Source organism: Callionymus lyra, chromosome 18 (assembly GCF_982586985.1).
Source record: "Callionymus lyra chromosome 18, fCalLyr1.hap1.1, whole genome shotgun sequence".
Classification (NCBI taxonomy): Eukaryota; Metazoa; Chordata; class Actinopteri; order Syngnathiformes; family Callionymidae; genus Callionymus; species Callionymus lyra.
Genome location: NC_141835.1, coordinates 15,714,040 through 15,729,865, shown reverse-complemented (window position 1 = coordinate 15,729,865; position 15,826 = coordinate 15,714,040). Strand labels below are relative to the sequence as shown.

Sequence of the window (15,826 nt, the reverse complement as noted above, 5' to 3'; positions counted from 1 at the left end):
ATACGAGTTTCTGATTCTAATTATTCAAATGTTTATATTTATTTATTAATTATACATCATAAAGACAAGTTCTGATTGTATAAAGGAGCTTCATTTCAAAATAAATATCTTCTTACTTTGAGCCTATTCACACAAAAAGAGAAATGAAAAGAAGGATGAATGAGGAAAATATAAATTACAGTTTGAGTTTAACTGTAAATGTATAAAACATTTAAACGCAAAATAAAGCTTTCAGAAACGTTAGTTATTTACAGAACTTTTACTTTGACATCGTGAAGTACACAGCCTGAACACTGGGTGGCGGTGTTTATGTGCGTCAACGGAAGAAGACGAAGAAGAGTCGTAGCAGTTTCAAGCCGATGCTTCAGGTGAAACATTTGCAAAATTTAGCTGTAGTTCAAATCCACCGATGGAGCTTCAAAGTAACGCGTTTTTTGTTATTCACCTGCATCTCTTGTTGTTCAGGTGCTGAGCTCACAGTGGTGGGTCGGTGTCCAGGTGGTGTTCCTCATCTTTGCTGTGTCTTCTCTTGGGTGATATATCTTTATTTTGTGTGTTTTGTTGTCTTTTTGTTTGACTCATCCGCCTCCCTGAGCCTCAGCACTCGACTAGGTGTCTTTTATTGTTATGGTGTTTAAAAAAAATAAGATTATAATAATAAAAGTATTTTTGTATAAACTGAACTGCGTCTCTATAACTTGAACCTAAGTGCTCTTATATCTTATGTCAAGGGTGGAGTTGTTGGAACAAACTCTAAACTAAGGCTTATTAGCTTCATCCCTGTGACCTTTGCCACACTTGCTATTTCTTTCTTTATTAATCTAAGTTGAAAACACCTGAAACCACGACACACTGCACAAATTAACTCCTTTAATTGCAACTAAAAACAGTGACTCATTAAAGTTGATCAAAACCTTGTTTATTTGAAAACAAAGAAATGGTGATTAAAGTAGGTTTATACTTCAGTTAGAAACTGTATCACGATAATGTAATAATGTACTATTTTGATTGCTGTGCTTCATGTTTTTAATATATATTTTACATCATGTTTTGTAGAGGCCAAATGTCTGGTGAAGATCTAATCTCCGTAGATTATGAAGTCTTTGGTAGAGTCCAGGGTGTGTTCTTCAGGAAATACACGCAGGTGAGCCCATGTTTTGTTTTTAAAAAAAAAAGGTATTGAAATTGTTAAAAATGTTGGATTTATGTAATAATCTCCATGTCATGAAAGCCTCACGTAGAATGATCAACTAAACGCGATGTTTCGTTGTGTTCTGGTCCAGGCAGAGGGGAAGAAGCTGGGACTTGTTGGTTGGGTCCAGAACACGAGGGCCGGAACGGTAAAGGGACAGCTCCAGGGAGAACGCTCCGCGGTCAAGGAGATGCAGGCGTGGCTGAAATCCACCGGCAGCCCCAAATCCAACATCCAGAAGGCGGAGTTCAGGAACGAGAAATCGGTGGAGAGCCTGGAGTGCTCGTCTTTTCAGATCGTCAAGTGAATCTGCTCTTAAAGTGTGTATTTATTTTTCATTTTTAGCGTCTCTCGCAGTGGAGAGTCATGTATGGACGATAACGAAGGCTGTTTCACTTCACAGCCCTTTATTTATTAATAAAAATGAATTAAAAATATTATTGAGTCTGATGTTGTAAAAGAAAATGTATTTTATGCAAATAAAAAGCAGAAATGTTGACATCAAAAAAGAAAACTAACATTGTTATTTAATTGTACATAATTACATTTCTTATACAGTTCTTTAAAGCTATAGACAGAAATAAAACATTTGTTGTTGCGGTTACACCTCCTGGTTTCAAGGGGGCGCCAGAGAGTTACAACTACTGAGCTCCTCTCACTTGTAGTCGTTGACTGTAAACAACAGCACAAGCTAATGCTAATGCTAACTCAACTGTAGCGCCACAATTTCAAGTCTTTCTCTTATTTTTTAGCTCTAAACAAGTGATGACTTGTTGAAATGTTCAAACCGCTTTTTAAAACACTGGCGAAGCTAGTTCGATGACAGATCAGCGGTTGCTATGACAACGCGAAGGCGATGATCAAATGTTTGCCGAAAGATCTTCAGGAGAAACTTCGGTCCAGTGTCGCGGTTCCGTCGCTCCAACAGTGCGTGGAGGAGCTGGTTCTGAACAGCGTCGATGCCGGGGCGACGTGTGTGGGAGTCCGAATGGACCTGGAGGCGTTCAAGGTCCAAGTCATCGATAACGGTTCCGGGATGGGAGCCGAAGACCTGGACCGGGTCGGAAACAGATACCACACCAGTAAATGTAGCACACTGGAGGATCTGGACCAGCTGATGTTCTATGGTTTCCGAGGAGAGGCGGTGGCCAGTTTGGTCTCACTGGCGTCTCTGGTGGAGATCACGTCCAGGACCAGAACTTCAGCGAACACCCTGGTCAAAGTCTTCAAGAACGGAGAAGGTTCTGATGTGTTCGAGTCAGACACCGAGCGGCCCTCGGCCGGAACCACAGTGGTCCTCTGCAACTTCTTCCACAACATGCCAGTGAGGAGGAAGAGGACAGACCCGGTTCTGGAGGGGGAGCGGATCAGACACAGACTGGAGGCCTTGGCTCTCATGCTGACGTCTGTGTCCTTCACACTGAAAAACGACTCAACTGGGACCATGATGGTCCAGCTGCCCAAAGCCAAAGACACGTACCACAGGTTCGTCCAGATCCACGGTCTGGCCCGAGCCCAGAAGCTGGGCGAGGTCCGACACAGCCAGGCCCAATTTGAGGTGGTGGGCTTCATCGGAAGAGAAGGTGAGTCAAGAGTCGTCTCTGCTGTTGCCATGGTAACACGATCTCTCCCCTCCAGGTCACTACAACGGCAGCCTCCAGTATCTGTACGTCAACGGCCGAGTGGTTCTGAAGACAAGGATCCACTCGCTGCTCAACCGACTCCTGCGTCGACTCGGCAAACAAAACAGCCCGGAGAAACCGACCCGGAGTCCGCGGCAGAAGCGTGGTCAGGAGCTCCACCCCGTCTACGTCGTAAACGTCCTGTGCCCTCGCTCGGACTACGACGTCTGCCTGGAACCCGCCAAGACTCTGGTGGAGTTCAGGGACTGGGACGTGGTTCTGCTGTGCGTGGAAGAAGCAGTGAAATCTTTCCTGGTCAGGGAGAACCTGGAAGACATGTTGTCGCAGGATGAAGACGCAGAAGAAGGAGAAGAGGACCAGGATGGTGTCAATGCTCCACCGGAATATTCCAGCGGGATCGCTCTAGCGTCTCATAATGTTTATCGGAAACTTGAGAAGACGGAGCAAGAGAGGACGCTGCCCGGAGTCCAGCTAGCAACGGTTGAAGAAGTAGCAGAAGAAGTAGCAGAAGAAGTAGCAGAAGAAGAACATACACAGAGTGACACAAAAGAACACAAAGAAGAAACGCTAAGCAATGAAATCTGCCTGCCAGCTGCTCTCAGGCTGGACAGTTTGCGAGATCTGGCCTCTGATTATAGTAGGTCACGTCCAGGCAAAAGATCTGGAGAAGACCTGCCAAGACTTGCTCCAAAGAGTCTAAAATTTGAGAAGATCTCTTTGGTAAACCAGTTTGGATCTCTGGACAGTTTCAGAAAACTCTACGGGAAACCGTCCAGGACTCAACCGACCAAGATTCAGCCAGAATCATCCGGGTCAGGGGAGGTCCTCGGATGCCCGACAGGAACAGTCGCACAGTTCCACCCAGACCTGGGCAAGTTCAGAGCAAAACCCTCTCTGGCGTCCAAACTGAACCAGCTGAAGCGACACACGGCACCGGTCCAAAGCGAGGGCACCGATAGCGACGCCAACAACAACCCCGGCGGTGTTGATTCAGACTTGGCTAAGGACCCGGACTCGCGGGGGGGAGACTGGATGTGTCACTATGACACGTGTGCAGGAAAGAGCGTCTACGTGAACAAGGTGACTGGACTCAGCAGGTACCAGGAGCCAGAAGAGAAGCCGGTCCAATGCACCAGCAACGTCACCAACATGGCCGTCAGTGTTGTCTCGGAGGAGGGTGAGTTTGTGTGTCCACACAAGTGTGCCTCTTTGGTTGTATAGCTGTGTGTGTCTGTGATGGTTTTTGTATTTTCATTTGTATTTTTTGGTCTGAAGTTTGAGTTTTTGTGTGCTTGTTAGCTTTTTTGGTCTGATGTTGTGCGTGCTTTGGTTGTGTAAAACCGTATATTTATTGTGTGTTTGCTTGTGTGTGTGCACTTAAAGGAGTAGAACATCGTTGTTACCCCTTCCAGGGAGACTTGGTTCTACCCTTTATGCCAAAATCTAGACTGGAGCGAGTTCTGTGTGCAGGGACAGAAGTTAGAGGTGACACACACTCATGTACCGACACACAATATAAAAAAACATGAACACAAACAAATTAAAACAAACACACTGACATGCTGCAGGCAAAGACACTGAGACACGTGTGACACTGTCACACGCACACACTGGCACACACATACTATAATTGACATTCACTAATACAGAGACACACACACACTGAGATATGTGCACTGAGGCTAAAACCCCTGATGCACACCAAGAAACACATACTGATAAACACAAACATCTAAGACACACTCACATTCAGATGCACGCACACTGAGAAACAAACACTAACACATACACTAAGACGCATGCACACCAAGACACACACACTAAGAAACAAAAACTTGAAACACACAAAGACACGCACACACACAGAGGGACTCATGCACACCAAGACACACACACTAAGAAACAAAAACTTGGACACACAAAGACACGTACACACACAGAGGGACTCATACACACCAAGACACACACACTAAGAAACAAAAACTTGGACATACAAAGACACGTACACACACAGAGGGACTCATACACACCAAGACACACACACTAAGAAACAAAAACTTAGACCAAAAAGACATTTACACACACAGAGGGACTCATACACACCAAGACACACACACACTAAGAAACAAAAACTTAGATACACATAGACACATACACACACAGAGGGCCTCATACACACCAAGACACACGCGCATACACTAAGAAAAAAACATTGAGACACATACACACTTGGACACATACAAAAACACACAAACTGAGACACAAGGACAATGAGACCCATACACACCAGGATCCACACACATTGAAATACACACACAACGATACAATCCCATACTGAAAAATCACTCACACATAGGGTCAAATACACACACCTTGACACAGGGACACTGAGAAACATGCACTGAGACATATATACGACCAAAGACACACACACAAAAATGAAGACACACATTCTCTGAGACCATCTCCATGTTCTCAGGTGAAGGCCCAGTTTCCAGCTCGCTCTCCTCCATGTACTCTAAATGGAAGAACCCCGTGTTTGTGCGCCCTCCAGAGGTGAGTGTTGGAAGTACAGCAATTATAACTCTTTAGGTTGTTGACATGAATAAAAGATCTTCTCGTGGTCAGGTGGGCGTCGACGTCTCCTGCGTCCAGGCTGAACGTCTGAAGGTCAAGATCCACAACGTCCTGTTCCCGTACCGCTTCACCAAAGACATGATTCCCTCCATGAAGGTCTGGTCTCCTCCGTGTCGGCGAGTTGTGAGTTAATAAGAGTGTGGGTCCTCAGGTGATCCAGCAGGTGGACAAGAAGTTCCTGGCGTGTCTGATCAGCACCGGAGAAGCAGAAGGAGATGAAGGTAGGACTCCTACGTCTGTGTGTGTCGGGTTTTGTCAAAGTGTGTGTCTGGGCAGGAAACCTCCTGGTTCTGTTGGACCAGCACGCGGCTCACGAGCGGGTCCGACTGGAGACTCTGGTGGCAGGTAAACAAACAAACAAACAAAAAAAGCCACAAACAGGAAGTGAGTTTCATCGTGGCTTCAGATTCTTACGAAGACACAGCAGCAGGAGGACGACGACTGAGTTCCTCCAACATCCTTCCACCTCTGGAGGTCCAGGTCCCGGAAGAAGAACTCCGGCTGCTCAGGTCTACCTCATTAAAAAAAAACAAGGGATAGAAAAAGGATGAAGTAAGGAATAAAGGGACGGTCTTGCTGCAGGTCGTGCGTAGACCACCTGAGGAGTCTCGGACTGGAGATGACCTTCCCTCAGACTTCTGACTCCAGCCTGCTGGTTCGCTCGGTTCCCCTGTGCTTCCTGGAGAAGGAGAGGAACGAGGTGAAGAGGAGGAGAGCGTCGGTCATCAAGCCGCTGGTGGAGGTCGGTGCCGGGTCACCTGCTGGACCTGAAGAGACCCTTGACTGTTGTTCTGTGTTGGTCCTACAGGAGTTCCTGCGCGAGCAGACGGAGGTGAGGTTCTGCAAGTCTCCTGCAGGGGGCGACAAACGATGGTCTTGCTTTCTAGATTCTCAGATCTAGCGGTAGGGTGAGAGGAACGCTTCCCTTGACGGTGCTCAACGTCCTGGCGTCTCTGGCCTGCCACGGTGAGTTTTTGTCAATGTTTAAGGAGGGTTAGAGAGGGGTGCAAAATGATGACATTTCAAAATGTATTTAAATCAATGAGAAAAGTTGACAAGAGGAAAATAAAAATGGCAAAACACTGAATAAATTCATACATCATAATAAACGATAAAATTAAATTAAACTTAAAATAATCACAATAACGATTTAGTAATAAAGTAAACGCAATGAAATCAAAGATGAATAACAAAAAAAAAGTTTAAATTTAAAAATGGAAAAGATATTTAAAAAAATAATATACTCTAATGATTCTACAGACTATATTACTTTTTTTAGTTTAGAAAAGTAAAGTCATTTTCAACAAGTTTTTTTTTTTTATTGCCAGGGGCGATCAAGTTCAACGACCACCTGAGCAGAGCAGAGTGCAGCAGCCTGGTGGCGTCGCTGTCGTCCTGCCAGCTGCCGTTCCAGTGCGCCCACGGTCGCCCCTCCATCGCCCCGCTCGTCGACTTCCTCCACCTGGACTCTCAGCAGGAGGTATCCTGACTTGTTACGACGCGAGGAACGACAAAGTCTTTGATTTAACTTGTCTTTCTTTTTCTTTTAACCCACAGGAGTCTCAGAAACCCAATCTGCTCAAGCTGAGACATATGTACAAATCCTGGCAGCCTTAAGGGAAAACATGAGGGCTGCGTCACTTTTTATGTTGTTTATTTATTAAAATAATATTTGGTCTATGTTGTCCAATTCTTAAGAAAGAAAACCAAGTTAAATACTACAAAAAAAAGAAGAATAAAGAAGTCAACAATGACAAGACACTGAGTCATATTAGGGCATAATATATAGGCAGTATTATATAAAGTCAAAAGTGTACATAGTATGATTTATAGTGAAATAGCATATAATCACATTAATGTAAACATTGACTCATTACAGATAATGTTACAATGCATAACCACATTAAGGTGTGGCAATTCATTAAGGTGTGGCCATTCTTAGATGTTAAGTTGTACAGTTAAAACTTGGTCCCATTATTCTTAATATAGTTATTAAAAATAGTAATTCTCAATTGTATGGAAACATCTTGAGTCATATTAATAAAAAAAACAAAGTCATAGTAATAGAGTCATATTAAACGATGAGTTCAATTTTAGATTAAAAAAACTAAAATCAGAATAAAGAAATATTAAATCAGAATAAAGAAATATTAAGTATCGAGATAGTATACCAAGGCACAATAACGAGTCGATATTAAAATGGTGTCTTAAGAAATTGCGTTGGTTTTAATGTAAAAGTATAAATACATTTATATGTTGCGGTAAAAGACGCAGGTCACGTGTCAAGCCCCCTCCCTCACCCTTCACATGTTTTGACCGAATAAACAACTGACACACAAACACAGGATCACGTTTCCATACGTTCGTTTAAGTAAGAATTTAAACGGTGAATGAAAACAATTAACACCGGAAGTGATGATTTTTATCATCACGTTTCTCTCTTCGACCGGCACGTTTATGAATGAATGAATGAATGAAGACTCAACGTTCTTTTTTTTCGGTCTCATGGTTTTGTTTTCGCTCTTGAGTCAAACGTGACCTCGTGGACGTGTTTATCTGAACGTGATGGTGCATCAAAACATGAACCCGAACACGTTTTCTCTCCATTCCCCCCCACCCCCCTACGCGAGATGGTACATTCTCGGTTCATTCATAAAAATCTCGACGCGCACAAAAGGAGGGGGTTTGTGTTTCTGCTGGTCCAGTTACCAGGTATAATACCTGGAGGAGAGACACTCCTCCTCCCTCCTCATCTTGTGAAGTGGAGATTTATTTCCATCCTGACCCTCAAGGTTTGTTTTGAGAAGGAACCAGACATGGATCCAGTCACCTGTCGGACGGAGTCTCCCGCTGGGACGCCAGAGGAGTCCAGATCATCCTCATCCGAGACCCCAACAAAGGTTCGTCCATCTTTTCTCGCATGTATATATATTTTTCTTTTTAAAAACAACAACAATCACCGTTATGTTTTATTTATATGGGGAGGGTTAATTCTAATATGTTTGATTTAAAATCCTCGAGATCTATTTTTTTCTGAGGCGTCTCTGTGGGTTTTTGTGGGCTGGTTCTGATCCCCGGGACTGGCTGCTGCGGTTCATTGAGAAAAATAAATCCATTCAGGAGACTCCACAGCAGCCCCTGCGTCAGTGCTGACGTCACAGCCGGGGATCAAGTCAAATATCGATCCGGAGAAAAAAAAGAAGCTATTTCTGGTCAAGACAAATTGATCCACACATCTGGAAGTCTCCCATGGCAACCACTTTTTTTTTATATGATGAAATGATTTATTTATTTATTTTTTAATTCGTTTTAATAATTTTAATTTCCCGCGTCAGGACGCGACCGTGGAGGTTGTTGACGCGTTCGTTCCCACGGTCACGGCCATCTCGTCCACCCCGGACTTCCAGTGGATGGTGCAGCCGACCCTCGTCACGTCCCCGTCCCTGACCCGGCAACGCTCCCGCAAGTCGAGCAAGAGCAAGAATGGCGCGAGGAAGGCGGAGCAGGTGAGCGCGCACATCTGGATCCTCCATTTGTATTCAGGTCACAGCGAGGCTGCAACAAGGCGCTATTTTTAGACGCAGTGCAGCTAAAAAACACAGCTTCCGCTCCTCCGTTCATTGGCAAAGAAAAGAGGGGTGGGTGGGGTGAGATTCTTCCAGGTGGTAACTCAACGATTTTTTCCTTTCCAGCTGTCTCCAGAGGAGGAGGAGAAGAAGCGGATCAGGAGGGAGAGGAATAAAATGGCGGCGGCGAAGTGTCGCAACAGACGGAGGGAGCTGACGGACACACTTCAGACCGTGAGTACAAACAACGATGCGAGATGTTCCTCACACACCTGTGGAGAGCAAGCACACCTGAGGAGAACTCCCGCGTGTCACTCTTTGAAGACACACCTGGATGTGGCTTCACAGAAGTAACTGTAACTATATAGTAACTATAAGAACCTCATTCCTTTTTTGTCATCCTTGTTTATGAGAAAACTGAAATCAAAATAATAAAAAAAAAGAGTAATACACTGGTCTATGCTTTATACAATAGTAAGTAAGTAAATATTTTTTATTGCCTGGGTCTGTGTTAGAATGGTTCTCATCTTACCTTTCTGGGCGCAGTTTTAGTGTATCTGCCAATCAAATGAGATCTGTTGTGTGGAGTCCCTCAAGGTTCTGTTCTGGGATCTTTATTGTTTTTTGCTGTACTTGATTCCCCTCGGTTAAATCATTCAGAGATTTACTGATGTTTCTTTTTTATGTGGAAGTTACTGTAACTATATAGTAACTATATGAACCTCATTCCTTTTTTTTCATCCTTTTTAATGAGAAAACTGAAATCAAAATTTTAAAAAAGTAATACACTGGTCTATGCTTTGTACAATAGTAAGTAAGTAAGTCATTTTTATTGTCTGGGTCTGTGTTAGAATGGTTCTCATCTTATCTTTCTGGGCGCAGTTTTAGTGTATCTGCCAATCAAATGAGGTCTGAATCGGCAGATCTCTTGTGTGGAGTCCCTCAAGGTTCTGTTCTGGGTCCTTTATTGTTTTTGCTGTACTTGTTTCCCCTCTGTAAAATTATTCAGAGATTTACTGATGTTTCTTATCACATTTTTTGCTTATGACATCCAGCTCTACTGCTCTTTTGATCCATCGATAATTCAGTTAAAGAAAAATACAAGTGGGAAAATATGACATATCAGTTAGTAATGAATAACCAACTTTTAAAATTTGGTTTGTAACACAAATCGATTCATTGTCATTACATGACAACAGAAGTATTCCTCAGGTAAGTTTACACGGATCATTAAAGTTATTAAATCACTAAAATTATGAATTTAACAATAAGACCTTAAAGTTCACCCAAAAATATTCGAATTTTACTCTTTTTCTACTCACCCTCATGTCGACTAATGGTTTCTCCAGATTAATTTAGTTTTCTTTCTTCATTTCCTTTTTAGAATTATAGACACAAATGTAATTCCATTTTAATATAGCAATCACTCATCTTTCTCTTAGTCCAGAAATACACACTTAAAAAACATCCAAATACAGTACTACTAGTCTGATTTCAAGAGGGAGTTTCCTCTACAAAAAAGGTTAACATATACAGAGGTATTTGGATTTTTCACATGTCTTTTTGGATGAAGTTAAGGAAAACAACAACTGAGCTCCAGTCTACATTAAAATGGACTTCAATTTTGGCCTATAACTCTGAAAATGGACCAATTCGGAAAATAATACCTACCCTTAGTCAACAAATTTGGGTGAATTGTCACTTTAATTGGCATTTAAATGCCTTTTATTAAATGTTCAAAAGTCTTAAAAATGTTAAAACATAATTAGAAAGACTTTATGTTAGTTTTAGCTTACAAAATATATGGTAATATTTATTTGTTTTTATATTATTTATGGGTCCACATGCATTCACAATAGAGGAACTTACCTAAGTTGTATCTATTACGTTATGGTTACAGTTAAACGCGGTTTATGTCGAAATTTCAGAAAAAGCATTTGCTTTTTGCAACATGTGGAGATGTCAATTCAATGATAATCTTGCAGGACATTTAAAAAAAAATCAAGACAGGAGTCAAGAAAAGTTTTTCAGTTGAGTTTTGGTTAAAATTGACCCTAAGCCTAAATATTTCATGTTTTTTTTTTTGTCGCAGTTCTGGTATGTTGTCAAAAATAGTCCTACATTTAAATTAAAATGGTATTAAAAACTGTTAAAATATATATATATATAAATTAAACGTGCCTTAATCTGTTGGAACCCTGAAACAGTTCTTAAAAGAGGATCTTCTGTCCAGGAAACAGACGAGCTGGAGGAGGAGAAGGCGGCGCTGGAGACTGAGATCGCCAACCTTACGAAAGAGAAGGAGCGTCTGGAGTTCATCCTGGCGTCGCACAAGCCCGTGTGTCAGATGTCCGAGGACATGGAGACCATCTTCCAGGAGCAGGTTGGATCTCCAGCAATCCCACCCAGCCCAGACAGGATCTCCGAGGACAGCGCGCAGGAAGCCCCCTCACTCCCGGAGATGGACGTTCCGAGCGACCCGTCCGCCGCCATCTCGGGGAACTCCGACATCTTGTTGTGCGCCAGCGCCGAGGTCAGCATCAGCGACCTGGAGCCGTCTCTGGACCTCAAGGAGGAGGGTCTCCTGGACAACATGCTCCCCATCCTGGAGGAGAAGACCCCTCTGGAGACGGCTCGGTCGGTCCCCGACATAGACCTGAGCAGCTCTCTCGGCGTCTCGGACTGGGAGACCCTGTACAAGTCGGTATCGGGTGACCTGGAGCCTCTGAGCACCCCGGTGGTGACCTCCACCCCGACCTGCAGCAGCTACCTGTCCGTGTTTACGTTCGCGTGTCCCGAGCTGGACTCTCTCACCGACGCCTCGGACAACCACAAGGGTGGAGGAGCCAAGTCGGAATCCGTCGACATCCTAAACTCGCCGACTCTCCTCGCCTTATAATCCATGTGACGATCTCAGTTCGTGATGCAGAATCTCTATCTCGGCTATCTCGGTGCAGACGGATGTAGCTGAAGCATGACTTCGACGAGGTTGAAAAATCGCATGCTGAGAAACATCGTCGTCATCGGAGGAAAACATTTGCGTGTGAAAGATCCAATTGTTTTTTTCTTCGTCGAAGTGCTGGTAATGCTAAGTGTTAGCGGCTAACGTCTCTGGAGCTCTATTGTCTGATTCACTTAAAGACAAAGTTCCGTATCAACTGTAGTTCATCCAAAGTACCTAAAGAGTACATGTGGCTAGCTGGGCTAATTCTTAACGTCCCACTAGTTTAATAAATTGTTTTAGTAGCAATCAACTGTATTTCCTTTAGTTTTGTACCACCAAGAATACTTATTCTAGACGTGACACTCAATCCTACAACATTGTTTTGCACTTAAAATGCAACGTACTGTTACCGTTGGTGACAACGGTAACATCTTAACCAGTAATGTTTTTTGTCAAAACTTTATATATCTGGATTATGATGCTTCCGATGTTAGCCAGGTGTCATTATTTTTTTTTAAATCTGACCCTTAAACTTAAAACAACGGTGCTTCAAATCCATGTTTTAACATTAATGCTAGCTATGGAAATGAGATCTGAGGATAGCAAACTCTACCACTCGGTTTTAGCAGCAAACAACCAGCTAGCATCTAGCTAATAAACGTTAATGCTAATTTCCATCTTTCACATAAAATGCAGACTTAAATTCAAGCGTAAAACTGACTTATGTTAGCAACTAGCAACAACAGAAGAACATTTAAAATGATACTGACCGTATTGAACGTTGGTATTTAGGGTTAATATGACGGAGACCTCCGCTGATGCTAGCCGCTAAAACCTAGCTCATCTAGCGACGCAACAGGCAGCAAAAAGAGGCTGGTGAATGAAACAAATTCTCTTGGTATGACTTATACTCTGTCGTAGTTTCAAATATATATAAATATATATATATATATATAAATATATCACATCTGTTTCCTTGAGACGTAATGTGAAATTTTATGCTTTGGTGTCTTGGTGTTGGTAGCGTATCATGTGGTGTAAATGTCGTACTACTTCACCGGCGCACACGCATATACCTCGACGCCATCGTACCCCGCGGTCCCAGATCATCGCCATTATTATGTACAGTTTTCCATGAAAACATCAAGTGCTGTAAACTATATGATATGAATATATCGACCCGAAGATGTAAACTTATGATTTATTTTTCTACCGTTGCCATTTTGTTAACTTTATGACCAAGTTTGAATGCCTATCTATGCTGCTAACATGTTACAAATAAATCTGGAAAATCAAGAGTTATTTTTCCAGTCGGTCTCGGCTTTTGAATCGAATCTGTGATCCACAGGTGTTCTTGCCATTCTTATTCGGAATCCAATCCAAGATGAAAACAAGGCCAAAAGTGAAAACATTAAATGGGAGTAAAATAAAGATTTTTTAATTTACATTCAAAACAGATGCTCAACAGACGACGAGCTTAAGTCAATAGTTAAAATAACAATTTAATTCAGATGTATAATTTTGCAAGTATTTCTGGGAGGAGTCCCTCCTCTCTCTCCACGCGCGCGCTCACAGATCCAACATCTGCCTCAGCCTCGCTTCCGCATTCCTGAATCCTCCAGATGGGGATCACGTTCAAAACCGAGCTGATGCAACGATCCCCACTTTTTAAAATCTATTCTCGACCCTCGTCCGAGCACAGGAAAGGACTTCTGTTCCAGCCTGGATCAGGTCAGTTTGGGCGAAACTTTCGATCGTCATTCCGTGGAGTTTCTAGTATCCAGCTCGAGTAACGATTAGTCATGTCTGCCCGTGTTGTTCCCGAGATCCGCGAACTAAAAGTTTATTTCTGAGGATTATAGCCTTTTTCTATTTATATGGGCGTTAAAACTCGTAAAGGTAGTTTATGTAGAAACACGGTGTTCACGGGTTGCGTGTCGATGTCCTTTTTATTCGAACCTGGAACCACAGAGTTACGTAAGAAACTAAAAAAGATGCACTGAAAAGTAAACTTCCGCTTTCACTTTGACCACTTTTCAGATTTAACATAACTTTTAATTTGCATTGCTGACATATATAATCTGTTTTTGCTTATTCTAATTTAAAAAAATAAATAAAATAAAGCTTATCTTTCACTAGTAATTTAAATGTTGCTTGAAATAACAGTATATCCTTTAGGGATACAAAAATAATACAAATATTATTTCAAATTCATCTTTAAGATGAAAAATATACTTTGTTTTTTCCCTTGAAAACTTGAATTGTATTTGTTTGAAGCTAAATAACAGACATACTTTTTAAAAAAAATATAGAAACTAGATTTTATACGATTCATATATATTATTATTAACTTTAAACTGATATTCGTTAACATATTGTTATAAGATTGTATTCTGCTCGTGTGGTCACAATGTTTCAGCAGAATTGTTTCACTTATTCCATCATTTTTTACTTGGATTTGAATCATAACATTATCATTTGTTCTTCTAGCTCCGACTGACGTGATGCCAGGTCGACTCCCGGACCCCTCGGTCACGGCGGGTTCGCTGCCCAGCCTGGGACCCTTCGCCAGCATCTCCCCTTTCTTACTGACCGACAAGCTGAAGTATCTGCACGAGTACGGATCTCTGCTGCCACAACTTCACCTGCTGGACAGTCTGGGGACGACGCTCATCAAAACTGAGGTGATGGAAAGGTCATGTGACGTCCACGAAATTAATTCTCTTTAAATATATTTTATTTATTCTGTACGGCTCTAATAACAAATATTAAGAAACTACCTACATCATATAAAAAAGGAAAATAAAATTAAGGAATATAATAAGTGGAGAGACGCTCAAGACATATTACGTGTAACTGCAGTATTCAGCATCGCCACTAGAGGTCACTGGACTTCACTTATGTTGCTCCTCTGTGTCCATAGGCTGGAGGAGATGACGATAGAAGGAAACGCAGGAGGGAGAAGAACAAAGTGGCTGCAGCTCGGTGTCGGAACAAGAGGAAGGAGAGGACCGATTATCTACAAAAGGTATAATAATAATACATTTAATCATTTGTTAATGTCTAAATAAATTATTTTAATTTGACATTTTTTTAAATGACAATTATACAATGATTTAATAATGTTCAATCATAACATTTCCTGAATTAATGTATTTTAAGAAATCGTCAAAAACTGTAATATTTAATATTTTTTAAATTCATTAATGTTACGTTCATTTCATTTGTCGCGGCAGGAATCGGAGCGGCTGGAAACGCTGAACTCTGACCTCAAGTCACAGATTGAGGAGCTGAAAGTGGAGCGGCAGCAGCTGATCCTCATGCTCAACCGACACCGTCCCACGTGTATCGTCAGCACAGACGATGTCAGGGCCCCCGAGAGCGACGGCGACCCGGCCCAGCTGCACCCCGAGTCCACGAGCAGCTAGTGATGGACAGGAAGTGACCAAATGAACAGCACTTAGGTTTTCAAACTCAGAACTCGGGTGAAGTCAGGACAGTTTTAGTCTTCAGGGCCCGGGCTAGGTTTCACTTTATGATTTTTTTTTTATGTATCAAAGGTACCGCTACAAGTCAAACAAAAGAGGCGCACCATTAAAACCGGGCACTTCATTAAAATCAGGGTCAAACGTTTTGGTAACTTTGCATAAATACAACTTTAATACACGAATGTCTTTTATAAAGATTCGTCGGAAAACTGCTCATGTTATGTTTTGTACTCTGGCGCAGGCGTCACAGCGACTCTACGTTAAAACATGCCTGCAGTGTTTTTACACTTTCATACCTGTTGTCACATCAAGAAGTGACTTTTGTATCTTCAAGAAAATAAAAGTGTAGTTTCGTA

The 15,826-nt window shown here is 42.3% G+C and overlaps 4 protein-coding genes across 6 annotated transcripts; all 4 read left to right on the top strand.

Annotated features, from left to right (window-relative positions):
- Positions 1-326: 326 nt before the first annotated feature.
- acyp1 (acylphosphatase 1, erythrocyte (common) type) lies at positions 327-1,629 on the top strand. Its single transcript, XM_087779861.1, has 4 exons — positions 327-368; positions 466-533; positions 1,057-1,144; positions 1,284-1,629. The coding sequence occupies exons 1-4, from the start codon at positions 360-362 to the stop codon at positions 1,497-1,499; spliced, it is 381 nt and encodes a 126-aa protein (XP_087635987.1). The 5' UTR covers positions 327-359; the 3' UTR covers positions 1,500-1,629.
- A 255-nt stretch (positions 1,630-1,884) lies between these two features.
- mlh3 (mutL homolog 3 (E. coli)) lies at positions 1,885-7,150 on the top strand. 3 transcript variants are annotated; one of them, XM_087780182.1, is made up of 12 exons: positions 1,885-2,775; positions 2,831-4,012; positions 4,219-4,320; positions 5,315-5,391; positions 5,464-5,568; positions 5,624-5,693; positions 5,749-5,817; positions 5,879-5,981; positions 6,055-6,304; positions 6,360-6,438; positions 6,801-6,952; positions 7,030-7,150. In XM_087780182.1, the coding sequence occupies exons 1-12, from the start codon at positions 2,049-2,051 to the stop codon at positions 7,087-7,089; spliced, it is 2,976 nt and encodes a 991-aa protein (XP_087636308.1). In that variant the 5' UTR covers positions 1,885-2,048; the 3' UTR covers positions 7,090-7,150. The 3 variants fall into 3 exon arrangements, 2 of the variants coding, with proteins under 2 accessions (XP_087636308.1, XP_087636309.1); XR_015709291.1 differs by lacking the exon at positions 7,030-7,150 and having other exon boundaries at positions 6,055-6,214; positions 6,281-6,438; positions 6,801-6,935; XM_087780183.1 differs by lacking the exon at positions 4,219-4,320.
- A 1,053-nt stretch (positions 7,151-8,203) lies between these two features.
- LOC148060681 (protein c-Fos-like) lies at positions 8,204-13,284 on the top strand. The gene is made up of 4 exons (XM_087780276.1): positions 8,204-8,372; positions 8,808-8,978; positions 9,165-9,272; positions 11,272-13,284. Exons 1-4 carry the CDS (start codon positions 8,289-8,291, stop codon positions 11,935-11,937), a joined length of 1,029 nt encoding a protein of 342 aa, XP_087636402.1. The 5' UTR covers positions 8,204-8,288; the 3' UTR covers positions 11,938-13,284.
- A 280-nt stretch (positions 13,285-13,564) lies between these two features.
- LOC148060680 (jun dimerization protein 2-like) lies at positions 13,565-15,826 on the top strand. Its single transcript, XM_087780478.1, has 4 exons — positions 13,565-13,713; positions 14,473-14,666; positions 14,906-15,010; positions 15,219-15,826. The coding sequence occupies exons 1-4, from the start codon at positions 13,605-13,607 to the stop codon at positions 15,408-15,410; spliced, it is 600 nt and encodes a 199-aa protein (XP_087636604.1). The 5' UTR covers positions 13,565-13,604; the 3' UTR covers positions 15,411-15,826.